This window comes from Falco rusticolus, chromosome 7 (genome assembly GCF_015220075.1).
Source record: "Falco rusticolus isolate bFalRus1 chromosome 7, bFalRus1.pri, whole genome shotgun sequence".
NCBI classification, from domain to species: domain Eukaryota; kingdom Metazoa; phylum Chordata; class Aves; order Falconiformes; family Falconidae; genus Falco; species Falco rusticolus.
In genome coordinates this window covers 27,101,216-27,116,114 of record NC_051193.1, presented here as the reverse complement: position 1 = coordinate 27,116,114, position 14,899 = coordinate 27,101,216, and the positions used below count along the sequence as shown (strand labels likewise).

Genomic DNA, 14,899 nt, shown 5'->3' with positions numbered 1-14,899 from the left:
TTCAGTTAACGCTTCTCAGGGCAGAATATCTGCTACCTAAGGTTCACAACAAGTTCCACAACATAAAAGAGTTCCCAAAAACCAAACTACAAACAAGGAGAGGGTAGCAGTGCTTTAACATCTGAGGGTTTACAACAACATCTGAGTTTATTAATGCTGACAATGTACAATTACCAAATCCCAGTTTTCTGACCTTAAACGTTTGTGGCAGTGTTAAGCAGACTGTTTCCTAATGCTGTAGGCTACCACAGGACTGCTAGCCTGTCACTTCAGCCTAGACTGAAGCAACACCCCTCTTCAGTAGCCACGACCTGCTTCGGTGGTTCCTGCACAACCCCTGCCGTCCTCAGGTCCTCGACCAGGGACTCCGTAACAAGCACTTCGATGCATGCACACCCCGCCTGCTGCTGGGGGCTGGCCCTCGCCCACACCTCAAGGTGGCCAAACCCAGGACTAGTTTTAGCTTAAGCACGGGATACATCTCCACTTGCATTAAATACATTTATTGCAAACATCTTTACACAAAAATAGGTTCTCTCTAGGCCATTCACATGCAACTTCGAGGCAAGAAGCAACTACCCACCACAATAACAGAGATTTAACCTATACAAGTTTAATGTTTGCCACACTCGGTAAAATTATTACATCTTCGAACTGCTCGTCCGTGTGCAGCTCGTTCGGCAGCAGGCTCAGGAGCCTGAGGTGTTGTTGCTTCCAAACCGCTGATTGACGCTGTGCAGCAAGTGCTTGGGGAGGCAATTCCAGGAACTGGCCAGCATCTCCTTAAAGCAAATGACTGCTTCCAGGCACAGCCTTGGGGAGAGGAGACACGCTGTTAGCGTGAACAAGGGCTGCAGGCTAAGCTCATTCTTTAATGCTAAATGTGCGTCTGAAAGGGATCTCGCTCTGCCCTCTCCTAACTGGCTGCTGTTCCTTCAGATTTCTCGAGAGGAAGAACTTTTTACAGTTATTTTCAGGAACGTAACAGATCTAGCGGTAACCCTGCACTACTTGTCTTGGCAACATGAGAGTTTCACGTTGAAGTCTTGCTTTCTTACCTTACGAGAGATCTCGGTTGTAGAGAAAACACAAGTATTTCATTACTGTGAGCCTGGGGATGGGGAGGGGGGGAGAGAAAGAGAAGCGGTTTGGTTATGTGGATTCACATTATTGCAGCCCAGGCTCACATAAATGGACCCCGGAAAGGAAGGCAAATGGCACAGCTCTGGGGACTGGCGAGGAGAGGCCGAGGTGGGGGGATAGACTGGGCTTCACGCAAGCCACAAAGGCAGCAAACAGCCTGAATGCGGAATTGCTCACCAAATCCCGCAACATGAGAAGTTACGGGCACACGGGGAACCACAGATCAACCAAACCCCTGATCTAGTGACACTTCACACAAAGAGCCAGAGGGGAACGGGCACACCAGTGGCCAGGCTCACACACCGTCCCTGCGCCACATCTGTCCGTGTTCCGGCTGACCCCCTGCAGAGAGCAGGACCACCAGCTGCGCGCAGGGGAACTGCACCGAGGGACCCTGGCCATGGGGACTGCGAGCAGGCTCAGCAGCCAGCTGGGTTCTGCCCACAAACCTGCCCTTGGCAGAGCTGAGCTGATGCTGCACAAAGAGCTGTTGCCTCACTCTTGTTTGCCACTCGCCCCTTCCAGCTGACGCCCACTGGCTCTCTTGCACCAGAAGGTGCTGGCACGCTTGTTCCCAGTCTCCCTTTCCAGCCAACTAGTGTTCTTACAGATCTTGGGACACCCCCACCCTGGCTCAAGAGCCCCTCTCTGCTCAGCCTTTTCTTCCCCCTTCCAGCATCCCAGCAAAGAAATGACTTTGGGAGGGGCTCCCTGGAAACACCCCCAGGAGCAGCACAGGGCAAAGCTAGAGAAGTAGGTGGGAGGTAACAGCCTCCAAGTAAAACACGTGTGAGGGAAAGCAAGTCGTAGTTTGTTTAAATAATGAATAATGATCAGGTTTCCAGAAAAGCAGCAAAACATTTCCCCTTCAAGCTTTGTTTACGCGCCTTTGTCAGTCCCCACAAGATCACGCTGCCAACTACCAGCATTTCACTCTCGCTGGAGCGATAACGCATCACAGCTCCTGCAGGAAGGGCTGGGCTGCACAGGAAGGGAAAGTTCAAAATAAACTTACAGCTTTGGAGTGGGCAAGTAAGTTGTTGGCACAGCCCCCAAAGACGATCACCTCTCCCTCCTCGCTTGCACAAGCGGTATGCCACAACCTACAAACAGAAGTCAGCACTGCATTAAACAAAAAAGCCACCCCACCCAATAATGCACATTTAGGATTTGTATTTAAAGTTAACACACGCGACTTTGCCCTTCCACCAGCACGCTGTAGATGTGACTAATTCAACAGGTGTTTATGTTCAGAGAAGGAAAACTGGTCAGTAAATGGTGGGCTGCGTACGGCAGCCTGGTTAGGGCAGGGCTGCAGGGCTCAGCAGCACGCCGCCCGCAAGCGCAGGCACCTGTGAAACCCACAGCCCTGTCGCTTCGGGAGGACGGCTGTCATCATCTGCTTGCACAAACGTTATGTTCCTGTCCCACTCGAGTCAAAAGACTGAATGAACACAGTCACTCCGGTTCTGTCTTGCTTTCTTAAGACTCGAGGAAACAACTAATCACACACGTGTGTTCACCAACAGCAGGGCACCGCTGTGCCGCTCCAGGGCGCGGGGGAGGGCAGGAGAGGAGCAGCAGCTCGGCCCTGTTACTGCCCCAGGAAAACAGACCCCTCCTCATCCCCAGCAGCAGCAAGAGCAAGGCCAAAGAGGGCAAAGCAGGAAGCACTACTGCTTTGACTCGTCTAACCTCAATCAGAACACCGCCCCAAACAAGACGGACCACAGTAACTCCCGTGATGTGAGTGTTCTCAATGCCATATACATGCATCACAGTAGTTCTGATGCTTTTGAATTGCAGGTCATCATCTCTCATTTACTCGGCAGGAAGACAAAAATATCCTGGGTGTGCACAGGGACTAGCCACCAGCCAGGATACCCAGAACGGTGACACCTGCCTCTGTCAGGTTTGCTGGCAGTGCGAGGACACATGGCTTCCAGTCAGCTCCGGTGCTGGCAGTCACAGCTGGGAGGCCTCTGCAGTCTGGAGGTCAAACCCGAACCCCCCGCTGTGTCCTGCCGCTCCACAAACACTGAGCTATATGCTACCTCCAGCGCCAGTGCCACAGCGGTGCGCGTCCTGCATCCCGTGTGCGTTCGACACACCCGCCTCTCTGGGGCGGAAGCTAGCGTTAGCGCTGTGCTGTTCAGAAAAATTGTAGAGGAGTGCGTGTCCTCTCTTTGACAGCCAACATCAAATGCTTCCTCGCTCTTTTTTAATGTGTTTCCAAGAGAAGTGTCTACCATACCTGGGTTTTTCAGAGTAGTTATGCTCAAACTGTATCCACTCGTTCTTGCTGATACAGTAAATCCAAGCATCGCCTGAAAACAAGCAAAACCCCGATACAGACAGCATCCTGTTAGTTCTTTCACATTTGCTGCAATAAACATGGACTCCAGTGTAACCATTTTTGGTCTTAATTAAATCACATATTTTAGGAAAAACCATATGAAACATTGGGCTACCTGTCTGAAAAAAGGTGTTTGATAGTGGTTTATGGCAGTGTAGTCAGAGGGGAAGGATGGGGAACTGTAGAGCTCATGCTAATTGCAACTTGCATTAGATACATTTTCAGAGCAGATTAATTTATAAATCATACTGCCTCAACACACTCAGCAACTCCTGCCCTGTGAAATTAGCTGTTGGCCTTAAGGAGCTGGATCACAAGTGCTTGGAAGGAATTTAGCAAGAATTTAAGGTGACGAGGCAATAATTCAAGCTTCTGTGCACAACTGTTCAAGAACACAAAGAACAAAAAGAACAAAAAGACAACACAAAATCCTTTTGGAATGACTCACTTAATGGCTGCTTGTCAGTGGTGAATCCTCCAAAGAGAAAGAGGTGATCTGAAGAAATTGGTGTTAAAGAATGCCAGGATCGGCCAACTGGGCAAATGCCTTGTGTGATTCTGCATTTCAATAAAAGCACCACAAATTATGCATGTGCTAAAATAAAATACTGCTCCTCTTCTCCACTCTGATGATTTTTCAGATATTCAAAGGATGCAGCTTCATACTGTGCGTAGCTCATGACCCAACAGCAAATTTAATTTTTTAGACACGGTAAAAGAATTTTACTTGTATCAGTACTTCAAAAAGCCTGATAGCAAGAGTCAGCAACTGATCAGGAGGATCAGTTCTACTTGAGCTTGCTTACTTACTTGCTGGAGTTTACAAAGTTTCATTGGGATGATAGAAGTGAATAAAAATGGCATCTTCACATTCCTTTACAAACAAAAGAACTCAGGTTTTAGTACTTACATTTCATTCCACTCCCAGGTATCCAAATTCAGATAGTAAAGATCGTTCATTCTGGACTCCTGCAATAAAGTAGACGACGGCTGAAATACTCCATTTATGTTTCAGTAAGACACGGTTACACTGGGCTGGGGCTTACTCTGTATCTGCCGCCGAACACGTAGCCTCTGTTCCCAACTGTAGCACAGGCGTGAGCTGCTCGTGGTGAGGGAGTTTTGCCCTGGGAAAAGAAAATGTGAAATAAAAGGTAAGTTTATTTGATACAGTAACAAAAGAGAGAATATGTTGTTTCACCAGAAACCTGTGGCAGATCAAGTGAGGAGGAGCCGGGCTGAAGACACCCGTCACACACATGAAGCAGCACGGCTGCGGCCATGTCAGGCGCCCTGGGATGCACGGGGCGACAGCAGACACGGCGGGGAAGGGGCCGGGCTGCTCTCGGGCCTCCCAGGAGAGTACACCTGGATGTCACACTCCAGGTAAAGCGAGGACTCACAGTGCCAGAAATCACTCACCCGAGGAGATGAAAGGCTGAACTAAAGTCAGATTTAAGGCCAACAAGGAGCAGAGTGGAAAAAATATTCAGCAAGTTCTCCTCTGTGCAGAAACTTGGGTTTTTTGATGGATGGAAGATCAAAAAACTCATTAAAAATGGGATTCCCCCCACCCACCCTTTGAGTGTCAAGGTATGAATTTTGCCTTTAAAAGGGGCTTCAGACAGTCACAGAAGGCCTCAGACTGTAAACAAGACAATGACATAATAAATCATTAGACAGTATTTTTCTTGAGCTACTTCTGGAATATTTGAGATCTGTATGCAATAAGACAAAGCAATTCTTAAGTAACTCCTTATTCAGATTACTAATCTCCAATTTCATTTCCTCCAATTCTGTGGCAATGTCACTCCATTTGCCTGCTCCTGAATACTTCCAGGACACTTCAGATGGTGCATATTTGCAATTACAGAGTAGTTCATTTTGTTTTGACCACAATTCAGCACCCAAGTGAAATGTACCGAACCGCCACATTAGCGAGGACAACAGGAAACCATAGTTCATTTTCCTGAGCTTCCCATGAGCTCAGTGCCACTGAAGCATGAAAGAAAGCAAGTCAACAGAAAAAAAGATGAAGACAGACAGATCGGAATAAAAGGCAAATTTCCTGGTTTTGGAGAGGAGGAGACCTCAGTAAAAGAATGGTTTAAATTCAGTTTAAACAGCCTCAAGAATGCTACTGAAAAGGCAGCAGGTAATTACTATTTTGAGGGGATGTTTCTAAAGCTGGTTCTACCAACAGCGTTTCAAATCCCTCTCTTAACACAAGTGTGTCGTAGCTAAGACTGCAAACACAAGCTAATGACCCCTCCGAGTCCACGTATAGGAGAAAAATTAATGGTGCCGCTTCACTGGCAAGAGAGCAAGGTACAGGGAACTAAGACAGCTCATTCATCAAAAGCCAGAAGGGAAGAGAGCCCTGGTCAAACAGTCCCAAGCTCCAAGCTTCAGCCCCTGGTCAGGTTTTCTCCCCGGGCTGGATCAGACAGACTGCATGTCCCAGGGGGAAGGCAGACCAGCTGCAGGCACAGTGCTTCCCGCCAGCCACCGCCACAGCAAGCGGCCTGTGATTCACCCCACGGAGAGAACAAACTTAGCAAGCACCACTGAGACAGGACCAGCTCCACGTGGCCCATTTGCAGAGTCTCAGGCTCACGACCCTTCGAGGCTTTTCTCACATCCTCCTGCCAGGTAGCACTAGGTATTTCAGAGAGCTGAATAATTCTTTGGGAGCGGTTTATATCCCGAAGGAGGCAGGATCACAGAGCACCTGCCAACTAAACACACGGCAGTTGAAGACGGGCAACACGTAGACATGGCTGCAGAGTGGAGCAGGAAAGCAGAAAAATGTATTTTCGGTGAATTTCCATGCTTCTTGCTGGCAAACAGTTAACCACATCTTCTAAATTACTGCCGGGGAGATAGATATTAGAGACAGGATCCCCGTGAGATACAATGGGTTAAGACAGCTTCACACTGCTAGTTAACCGCACACACAGCCAGGCACTCAGAACATCGGCGGCCCCAAGCCACTGCTGCTGGGACAGGCCACTGCCAACCCTGCGCAGCGACAGCACGCTCCTCTGACGTGACACAAATGAAAGCGGTGAACCCAGGCCCAGCAGAGTCACGCTCATTTTCACAGGATGCTACAAGAGATACAGCAGACAGTGCCCGTATTTCTTAAGAGCTGTAACTTAATTAACTGACATAAGATTAATAATTACCGTAGTTATAGGCTGGCTCCAAGTAAAAGTTTCAGTGTCCAGAACATGCACGTGGTCATTCCACCCTCTAGGAAGACCTGAATTCTTTAAAAATATTAAATAATCAACAAGTATTAATAAGTTCTAATTAAATATTAAGTTTAAATAGAAATTACTTCCAAGTTTACTTACCCAGAATGAGGTTTCATCAAATTCGAAAGTTCCCCGTTGCTTCCCTTCAGGAAAATAACCATAACCTCCAAAAAATATTAGCCTGCAATAAAACACGCATCAAGATCTATTAGAAATGCTATCACATCTGTTGCTACAAATTAAAGTTCTGTTTCAGCAGAGCCTTTACAGAAGACAGGAAAACCGGGAAGCTCCTTTGGCTTCATTACTTCCAATATGTCTACAATGCAAGTTTTCCAGGTGTGGGGCCCTGTTTCTTGCCCAATCAACCCTACCACCCACATTAAATCCCTCTGTAGCTGTTTCCCACGCCTCAGGCTTCCAAGCTTTGCACTGGTCCCAAACACGTGATGCTACCAGGCCTGCTGCCTGGTCACTGCGCTTCAGCCTTCGCTACTGGGGCTCCCACACAGCAGCTACAGGGGTTTATTCCTGCAGTTCCCTCACTCTGCCCTTTCCAAGCTCTCTGCCTGTTTTTCCCAAGCCCAAAATGGTCACAGACACTCCCGTAAGAAGCAAGGAGAAAGCATTACATCTTGGGCACAGTCACTGCGGAGATGGGTGCTAGGCAGGGCAGGGCAAGGGGAGGCCAAGGGACACTACATGCAGCGGACCCTCTGCCAATGAAACTGCCTGGGAAGTGTTTAGCTTTGGGAGAGGAAGGTATTTTCCTTGTTGCGCTTGTTTCAAAGCCTGAAGAACAGTTACTATGAGCTGTCGCTCATCTGTTTTTACTGTTCTTTTGGTTTTTAAAATGTAATTTACATTTAAGTTTTACGTTTGGGTTTTAGCACGTATTAGAAACTAACGGCATGATTTTGCCAGAAATCCTTACTGAATTATGAAGTAACAGAAAACAGTCTACACCACCTAACGAAACATCCATAATACCAGTCTCGCACAAGTTGACATCTAAACTGATCACATCGAGTGTCGTAACAATAAGCTTTCTCTCCACATCAAGAATCAGAAAATTAGCATCACAGGCAATTTCCTGTCTTTCACGAGTCTCTTCAGCAAATACCAAACCAGTGAGCTTCCTCTCCACGTAATGGACAAAGCAGCACAAGCGTCTGTAGTGTTCCACACCAAAATCATTGTACGTGGCTCAAACACAAGGACGTACGGCGTCCCTGATTTCCTCTGCCTCAGTAAAGCCAGAGATGCTACAGTCAAGACCAGCTGTGCAAACAGGCAGAAGATGCCTGCGCTGTCCAGGTGGTAAGGTTTTGTAGGTAACAGCTTAAAACCCTACCCTGACATGACAAGATGGTGGCATCCTGTAACCCTTGCCAGCTGTGACCAAAGAAGAACCAGAGGCCCCTGACTGTCACCTCCTATTCGCATCAGACCTCCTCAGCCCCGGCATCGCGTACCCCAGCAGCACTGCCCAGGCTGCAGAGAGACCTGCTCTGTGGGGATCAGCCTTTCCAGCTTCTCCTGCAAGGGGAAAATTCTGGCCATGTGAGCTGTCCCTTGTGCCACAGCATTCGGGAGTCCTGTTCTCTGGAAGCCAGGAATCCTCTGAGAAACCAGCCCTGGGTAGATGCTCCAAGAAGAAAGCCAAAGCCCCTGACCTCCCCTGAGATAATTCACTGCCACCCCCAACCTCCTGAGCAGCTGGGGTACAGCAAGCCTGTGGAAGCAGGAAACTACCTACAACAGGGTCTTTCCTCAGTCCATCCTCCAGTGCCAGAGGCTGGAACATCACACAGCTCCCTGCTTAGGGGACTAGCACTGCACTAAATGAATGGAACGTGCAAGGCAACAACGTTTTGCCTGTCAGGTCACCTGGCTTCAACACCTTCTACCCATCTTCCTCATCTTTTCCAAGGTTTGCGATGCCAGAAGGCCTTCTGCCATCTCTGGGGTGCTATCCCAACACATTAAAACTGGACAACATCAACAGCAGTTCAACACACTCCTTGTTTTGTGCAACCAGCACAAAACACGCCGAATTCAGTATGTGCACCGCTGTAAAAGCCAGAGATTAAAATGGCTTCCTGCTCTTCAACTATCACAGAAAAGCAAGCTGTCCCACAAAATGTGACCAAAAGACTGCATTTTCCATGATATAGGGAAAACAGGCTTCTGTGGAGAACAATTCCAGATGCAATTGCCAAGAGGAATGACAAGTAACCACAATGCAGCGCCTTTAAAGCCCTGTACTGAGAATGCGCTGTGGAAGATTTGCCTGTAACGAGCCTACGTTTTGGACTGTGACTCACAGAGATAACCTACAGCTTACACCCAAACCGGGAGTGAGGTTTTACCCTTATCAACCGCTGAAGTTTTAAAAGGCTGGCTGGGGAAGAAAAGCAGCATCTTCCTGAAGCATGTATGTGCCGCAAACAAGAAATCGCTTGTGCAGCTCTTGTTCAAACAAAAAGACACAACAATGACAAGACTAAGAGTGATTAAAAGCAAACACACGCGCAAGGATAGCTGTGCTGACTTCGTTGCTGGAGCCTTACTTGTTTTTGTAAACCCAAACGCCAAGTTTGTCCTTTGATGAAGGAGGTACCCCCTGACACTCTACTCTGACCCACTGCAGCACTTTGTCCGTGGATCTGGAATTTAACATGTAGAACTGTAGAAAATAAAAAGATTTTCTTTTACCCACACAGTTAGCTTAAAGCTTAAGTCTGACTGATGTTAAAATATTAACTTTTATATAGCATGTACTAGTATAGGAATAAATTAAAAGTTCTTTTCCTAGCTGCACAGAGTACCGACAGCATTAGGCACAAAATATGGATCCAAAGATCCTTATCTTTCCGCGGACTCAAGCCCCAAACACTTTTTACAAAAGCAACAGTAGATTATGGACATGAGTTGTACCATCCCAAGGCTGACAGGGGATACAACAAAGGAGTGTACAAAGTAGCAATTCTCTTACAATAATAATAATAAAAAAACTGGTTAAAAAACAAACAAACAAAAAGTGTGGTTTTCTACAGTATCATCCCTTCTCTGCATGTTACATCATTTTACATACACAGAAACAGCTGATACACATATATAAACCAAGTGAAATGTAATACCACAGCAGAAAGGAAGCAAGTCACACTTTATAAATGTGGCTTGTTTCAGACCATTTACAAGCATTGCATCAAGCTACTTTCAGTCTATATTTAAGAGTGAGGCCAAAACTATTTAACCTAAACCACTCTTCCAGAACATCAGAAAATATTATTAGAGACTCCAGAGAAGAACTGCATTTCAAACAACTACAGACCAGTTACAAATCACTCCGATATTATTTCAGTGAACTCTGGAAATTCCCATCTTTCAAAAGAAGCAAACTCAAAAGCACCAAATGCAATACAATTTATAGGGTGAATTGCACAAGAACAACGGCAACCAAAACAAGTAATAGGTCATGGTGTTTCTTCAGAGCTGTAAAGCTACCGGAGTACAATCATCATGTGAAACGATGCAGAGCTGAAGGCTGACCTGTTACACAAAAGTCACGTTATCTGACCTGCTGCAGAGAAATTAACACACTGAACGGGTAAAAGTCAGCCAGCTAATCACCTGCCTGGAAAAAAATAAAAAATCCAAGCAATAAGCACCATATTCTCTTAGTAAAAACCTCCTAGGCAAGCTCAAAAAGAACACGGCTTCTATTAGCTCACATCTGGGAAAGCAGCTGACAGGACGAGAAAGTTGGTTACCTGCTTCCAAGAACTAGATATGCAGCCAGTAGATGAAAATATTACGTTGCAGAAGCCGTAGAGGATACAATGACTGGAATACACCTTCAGCATTTCCTGTTATTAACATTTAAGCTCTGAAATGAGATCCAACCTGTCCAGTCATTCAGAAGAAAATGTTTCCATGATTTGTTACCATTATTGACTTCTCGCTTTGGATGGATTTTAATTAACTGAAAAGGCCACATCTAGTTTATAAAAAATGGGAACAAAAGCTAATGAGGAGAAACATATCTGTGAGGAGGAGTTTACCTTTAAATTACTAACCTTGTTTGTATTGCCACGTGCATGATGTCCTCCGAAGAGGTACACCACTCTGTCTACACACACAGCACAACTTCCAGACATGGAAGGTGGAACATCTCCCTCTGTTTTACTCTTCTTCCTAGAAGCACAGTTTAAAATATTTTATCTGATAAAAACGAACAATAATGATTTTATCTGGAGTGGAATTTTATAACGCTATCAGCATGTTTTTAATTAATAGGTCACTGCACACCATTCAGTTACGGGTTCTTCACGCCCTTGCAGGTTTAACAATTTATACCACTAACCTGGTATGAGGGAGGGGGGTGGGGAAAAGGCAATTAAACTGATACATGTTTTGTGGGGGAGGAATCCTGTCTACCTAGTTCAGGAGTTTGGTATGCCTTTCACGTCCAAAATCCTCAGAAAGATCCTCAGGCAAAGAGGACACTCCTGTCTAAACTGAAGGTTTCTATTTTGATACTGGGTTTTTAATATTTGTAAACATTATAACCACAAAGATAAGCTTCCGCCCCACGTCCAAGGCTCTCGCTAACCACGAGGACTGGAAGCACTGCTGAAATTGAAATTTCTGCAAAGCACGGAGGGGTCTCGGCTTCGTGGCACAAGGCCCTAGCCAGCTACAGAACGGGAGCACTGGACTCCCTTCTTCTTGCACTATCAGGCACGCAGGTTTCACACAACTTCCAGGTTCCCAATGATCTAAGATGACACAGCAGTTTCTCTGGCTGCATCAACATTTAAAAACAACTCCTAAAAAGGACAAGAAATAAAAACCTCAATATGGGTTCCTTCACCAATATATCACTGTAATCAAAAGTGGTATAAATACAATTTTCAGGTGCTATATCCTACACCAAGCATACCAAACCACTTCACACTGTTGACCACGTACTCCCTGTATGGGCTGCCTCTCCTACTTGAACTTGTGAAAACATATTTGTTGCTTTTATAGAAATAAATTATTTGGAAATATTTTACATATTTATGCAATAGTTTGAGAGGTGGGAACAAAGAAATCAGGGAATTCTCTCTCTGTTCACAGACCCACAGACCCTCAGCATGCTTTCTATACCAGTTTAAGAATTTTTCTTCCCCCCCCCCCCCAAACCCCAACATTGTAATTATTTACTGTACCATCTTCCAGTTTCCATGTTGTAGATCCATATTTCATCTCTAGGCAGATAGAAGTCATAAAATCCCCTAACTTGGGCATTCTGCAGAACAGGTCAAAAAAGACAAATGCTTGACACACTGAATTACAGACTCCTGTGAATGCTGACACGCCCCCTCAGAGATCTAATCACAGAACAGCAAACAGCAGGAGCAGTACCTGCCACACTCCTGTACCTCTCACCTGCAGAGCAGCCCTCAGAGAGCAGGTATTTGCCTATTTTAGCTTTGGCTGGGGACCAGACAAGCTCCCAGCAGAGACTGGGGTAAATGGAAGTTAAACCTCCTTTTCATAGCCCAGGCAGGATAATTAGGTGCATAAATGAGTTAAAATTTCCTTTTTAATTCCCCCACCCCCCGCATAACACCAGCAGAACAATACACCAAAGCTTTGTCTTGGGCTACTCATTTATTTATCAAGTTAACAACTGATCTTCATCCTCGTCAAAATCTTAAAGTGACTTGGTTCTGTTTGCAGTACACATACACCCCAGTGTGATAAATAACCAACCTGTGACCACTACCATGCGATATATAGTCGTGCTGGTAACACCATAAATAAAAGCACCATTTTGCATGGTGTGCGTTTCAGATCAGACAGTATTTGCTCCTCTTCCAACACGTGAGTTGACAAAGGCAGTCACCACCCTGCATCCCACAAAAAGTTTAAGATCTGCGTTTAACACTCGTGATCTATTTCAGTATTTAAAAACTCTTAAATGCCATATTCTAATTTGTTAAGTGGAGCTCTTCTTTTCTGGGGGAGGGATACTTTTACAGAGTCACTCCCAAACAAATGGGATGTAATTACCAGCACCATGGGTGGCAGAAGGCTTACTTAACGAGGAGAACAGCCTACCTTATAGCCTCCCCAGACATACATGCAGCGTCCATCCGTGACTGCCACGTGCCCGCTGCGCTCAGCAGGGCTGTCGTTCTCCAGCTGCTCAAAGCTGTCCTCAGCTGGGGCTGGGAGCTCTTCGTCTGCCTGCAGGTCTTCATTATCATCAGCCATTTCGATACAGCGCTATGTGCACAGAATAACACATAGTATGGAGCTTTGAAAACCATCAGGGGAAACACCAGAGTTAAAAAAAAAAAAAAAAAAAGAAACTACACACTGTTGTTTCTTTCACAATGATGTTTCAGTGGAAGAAGTTCTCTCATCAGTCAAGAAACTTTCAGATGGGGATTCCTCAGTGGTGTGCAATTTATAATGGTTTCGGTTGCCAATTTGAGCTAAGGTATCTATCTGTTTTTTAAAAAACCCCACATTTATCTATAAATACATTAACTGTTGACAAAAAATAAAACAACCCACAGTGGAGAAGACTCAAAAGCTTTGCCTATGGTATGGCTTTCACAAAAGTGAAAACTCCTGCTGCTTTTCAGGCCAAGTCCCTTTGGGTTGCCTAAGCCAAGACTCCCACACACAAACTTTCCCACAGCTGTTAAATGCAGGATGCGTTACCTATGGTAAAAAAAAAAAATAATAATACCAAAGCAAAACACCAAAAACAATGCACGAAACAAAGCCGCCTGCTCCAAATCACGCTAGCATGCAGAGGGCCAAAGCCCAGAGCGCCCTGGAAAGCCGACAGCCAGGCGCACCCAGCCTGTGCAGTGCAGGGGTGTGAGCAGCCGCCGCGCCAGGGCTTTGGTACGCGGGGAGCCCCAGGGCCACGCTGTCACTGGGTGACACCGGTGGCAATTCAAAGCCCCAACTGCCGGAGGAATCAAGCCAGGAGGAGCCGCTGAAGTCAGCCCTGCCAGGTCATCCTGGAAGCTGCCTGCACCCTCCGCCTCAGCCTGCAATGGAGCTGGGGGACCCCAACGCCAGCCACCTGCCACGCGGAAGCCGCTCCCAAGCCCTGGCCTGCTGTTCGCTCCCCTACAGCCGCGAGCCGAGCCCGTCACCGCAGCGACACTTCCTGACACGGATCAAACGCTCACGGGAGCTGGGGAGGGCCCACAGCAGCTCCGCACAAGCAGGCAAAGCGAGAGGAACGCGGGGGCCTCCCCGCGGGCGCCCGGCCCCGCACCCCGCGCCTCTTCCCCTCACCCGCCCCACGGTGCGGGCACCACACCGCCTTCGGGAGTTTATTTCCGAACCTTAATTACCCTTTCAGTCAGAAATCCGTACCCGCAGCTCCATGAAATCTGTCTGCTTCAAATTATCCCGGTTTTTACCGGCCCCCCCCAGCGCTCGGCACTCTTTATTTCTTTTGTTTTTAACAACTGAGCCGCGCTGGACAAGTGTCCCCCTTCAGCCATTCTTCAGCTCCCTGCTGAAACACTTCTCACACGCCACCGCGATTCCCGAGCCCTCTCCGGCTCTGCCCTGGCTGTCCACAACCCCCTGACACCCCGACTGACCAGCCGCGGCCACCTCCCATGTTGAGGCAGCCCCGATAAACGTCATCTGTCGCGACATGCCCACAACGCAGCGGCCAAGCCGAACGGCAGCCGCACGGCGCTGCGCAGTGCGCCATCACGGCACTTCCCAGACCCGCTAACAACCCCGCCGCGGCCCTTCCCGCGTCCTGCCAGGGCGTGAGCCGCCCCCCGGCCCCCCCGCCGCCCCCTCCCCGCCCAGGGCCCGGCACCTACCGCGGCGGGGGGCTGCGGACCGCCCCCCCCTCCCGCCTCCCCTCCCTCACCTCAGCGGGGCCCGCACAGCGCCTACAGCCGCCGCGGGCGGCCCCTTCCGGCAGCGCCGCGCAGGCGCCGCCCCGCCCCGCCGCTGCCTGCCCCCGGGCCGGGCCGCTGCCTGCCCCCGGGCCGCTGCCTGCCCCCGGGCCGCTGCCTGCCCCCGGGCCGCGCCGTGCCCCGCGGGGCCGCACCCTGGGAGAAATACCCGCGACCAAGGGGGATTTGCGAGGGTT

General features: G+C 48.0%; 1 protein-coding gene across 4 annotated transcripts; it reads right to left on the bottom strand.

Moving 5' to 3' along the window:
* Positions 1-99: 99 nt before the first annotated feature.
* On the bottom strand, positions 100-14,740 carry KLHDC2 (kelch domain containing 2). 4 transcript variants are annotated; one of them, XM_037393372.1, is made up of 14 exons: positions 14,675-14,740; positions 12,874-13,041; positions 11,979-12,058; positions 10,842-10,959; positions 9,333-9,448; positions 6,859-6,940; positions 6,688-6,771; positions 4,546-4,626; positions 4,410-4,468; positions 3,948-4,057; positions 3,398-3,470; positions 2,159-2,246; positions 1,059-1,111; positions 100-813 (listed from the first exon to the last, which is right to left on the bottom strand). In XM_037393372.1, the coding sequence occupies exons 2-14, from the start codon at positions 13,027-13,029 to the stop codon at positions 690-692; spliced, it is 1,224 nt and encodes a 407-aa protein (XP_037249269.1). In that variant the 5' UTR covers positions 13,030-13,041; positions 14,675-14,740; the 3' UTR covers positions 100-689. The 4 variants fall into 4 exon arrangements, with proteins under 4 accessions (XP_037249269.1, XP_037249271.1, XP_037249268.1 ...); XM_037393374.1 differs by having other exon boundaries at positions 14,625-14,728; XM_037393371.1 differs by lacking the exon at positions 14,675-14,740 and adding an exon at positions 14,158-14,548.
* Between the last annotated feature and the right edge of the window lie 159 nt (positions 14,741-14,899).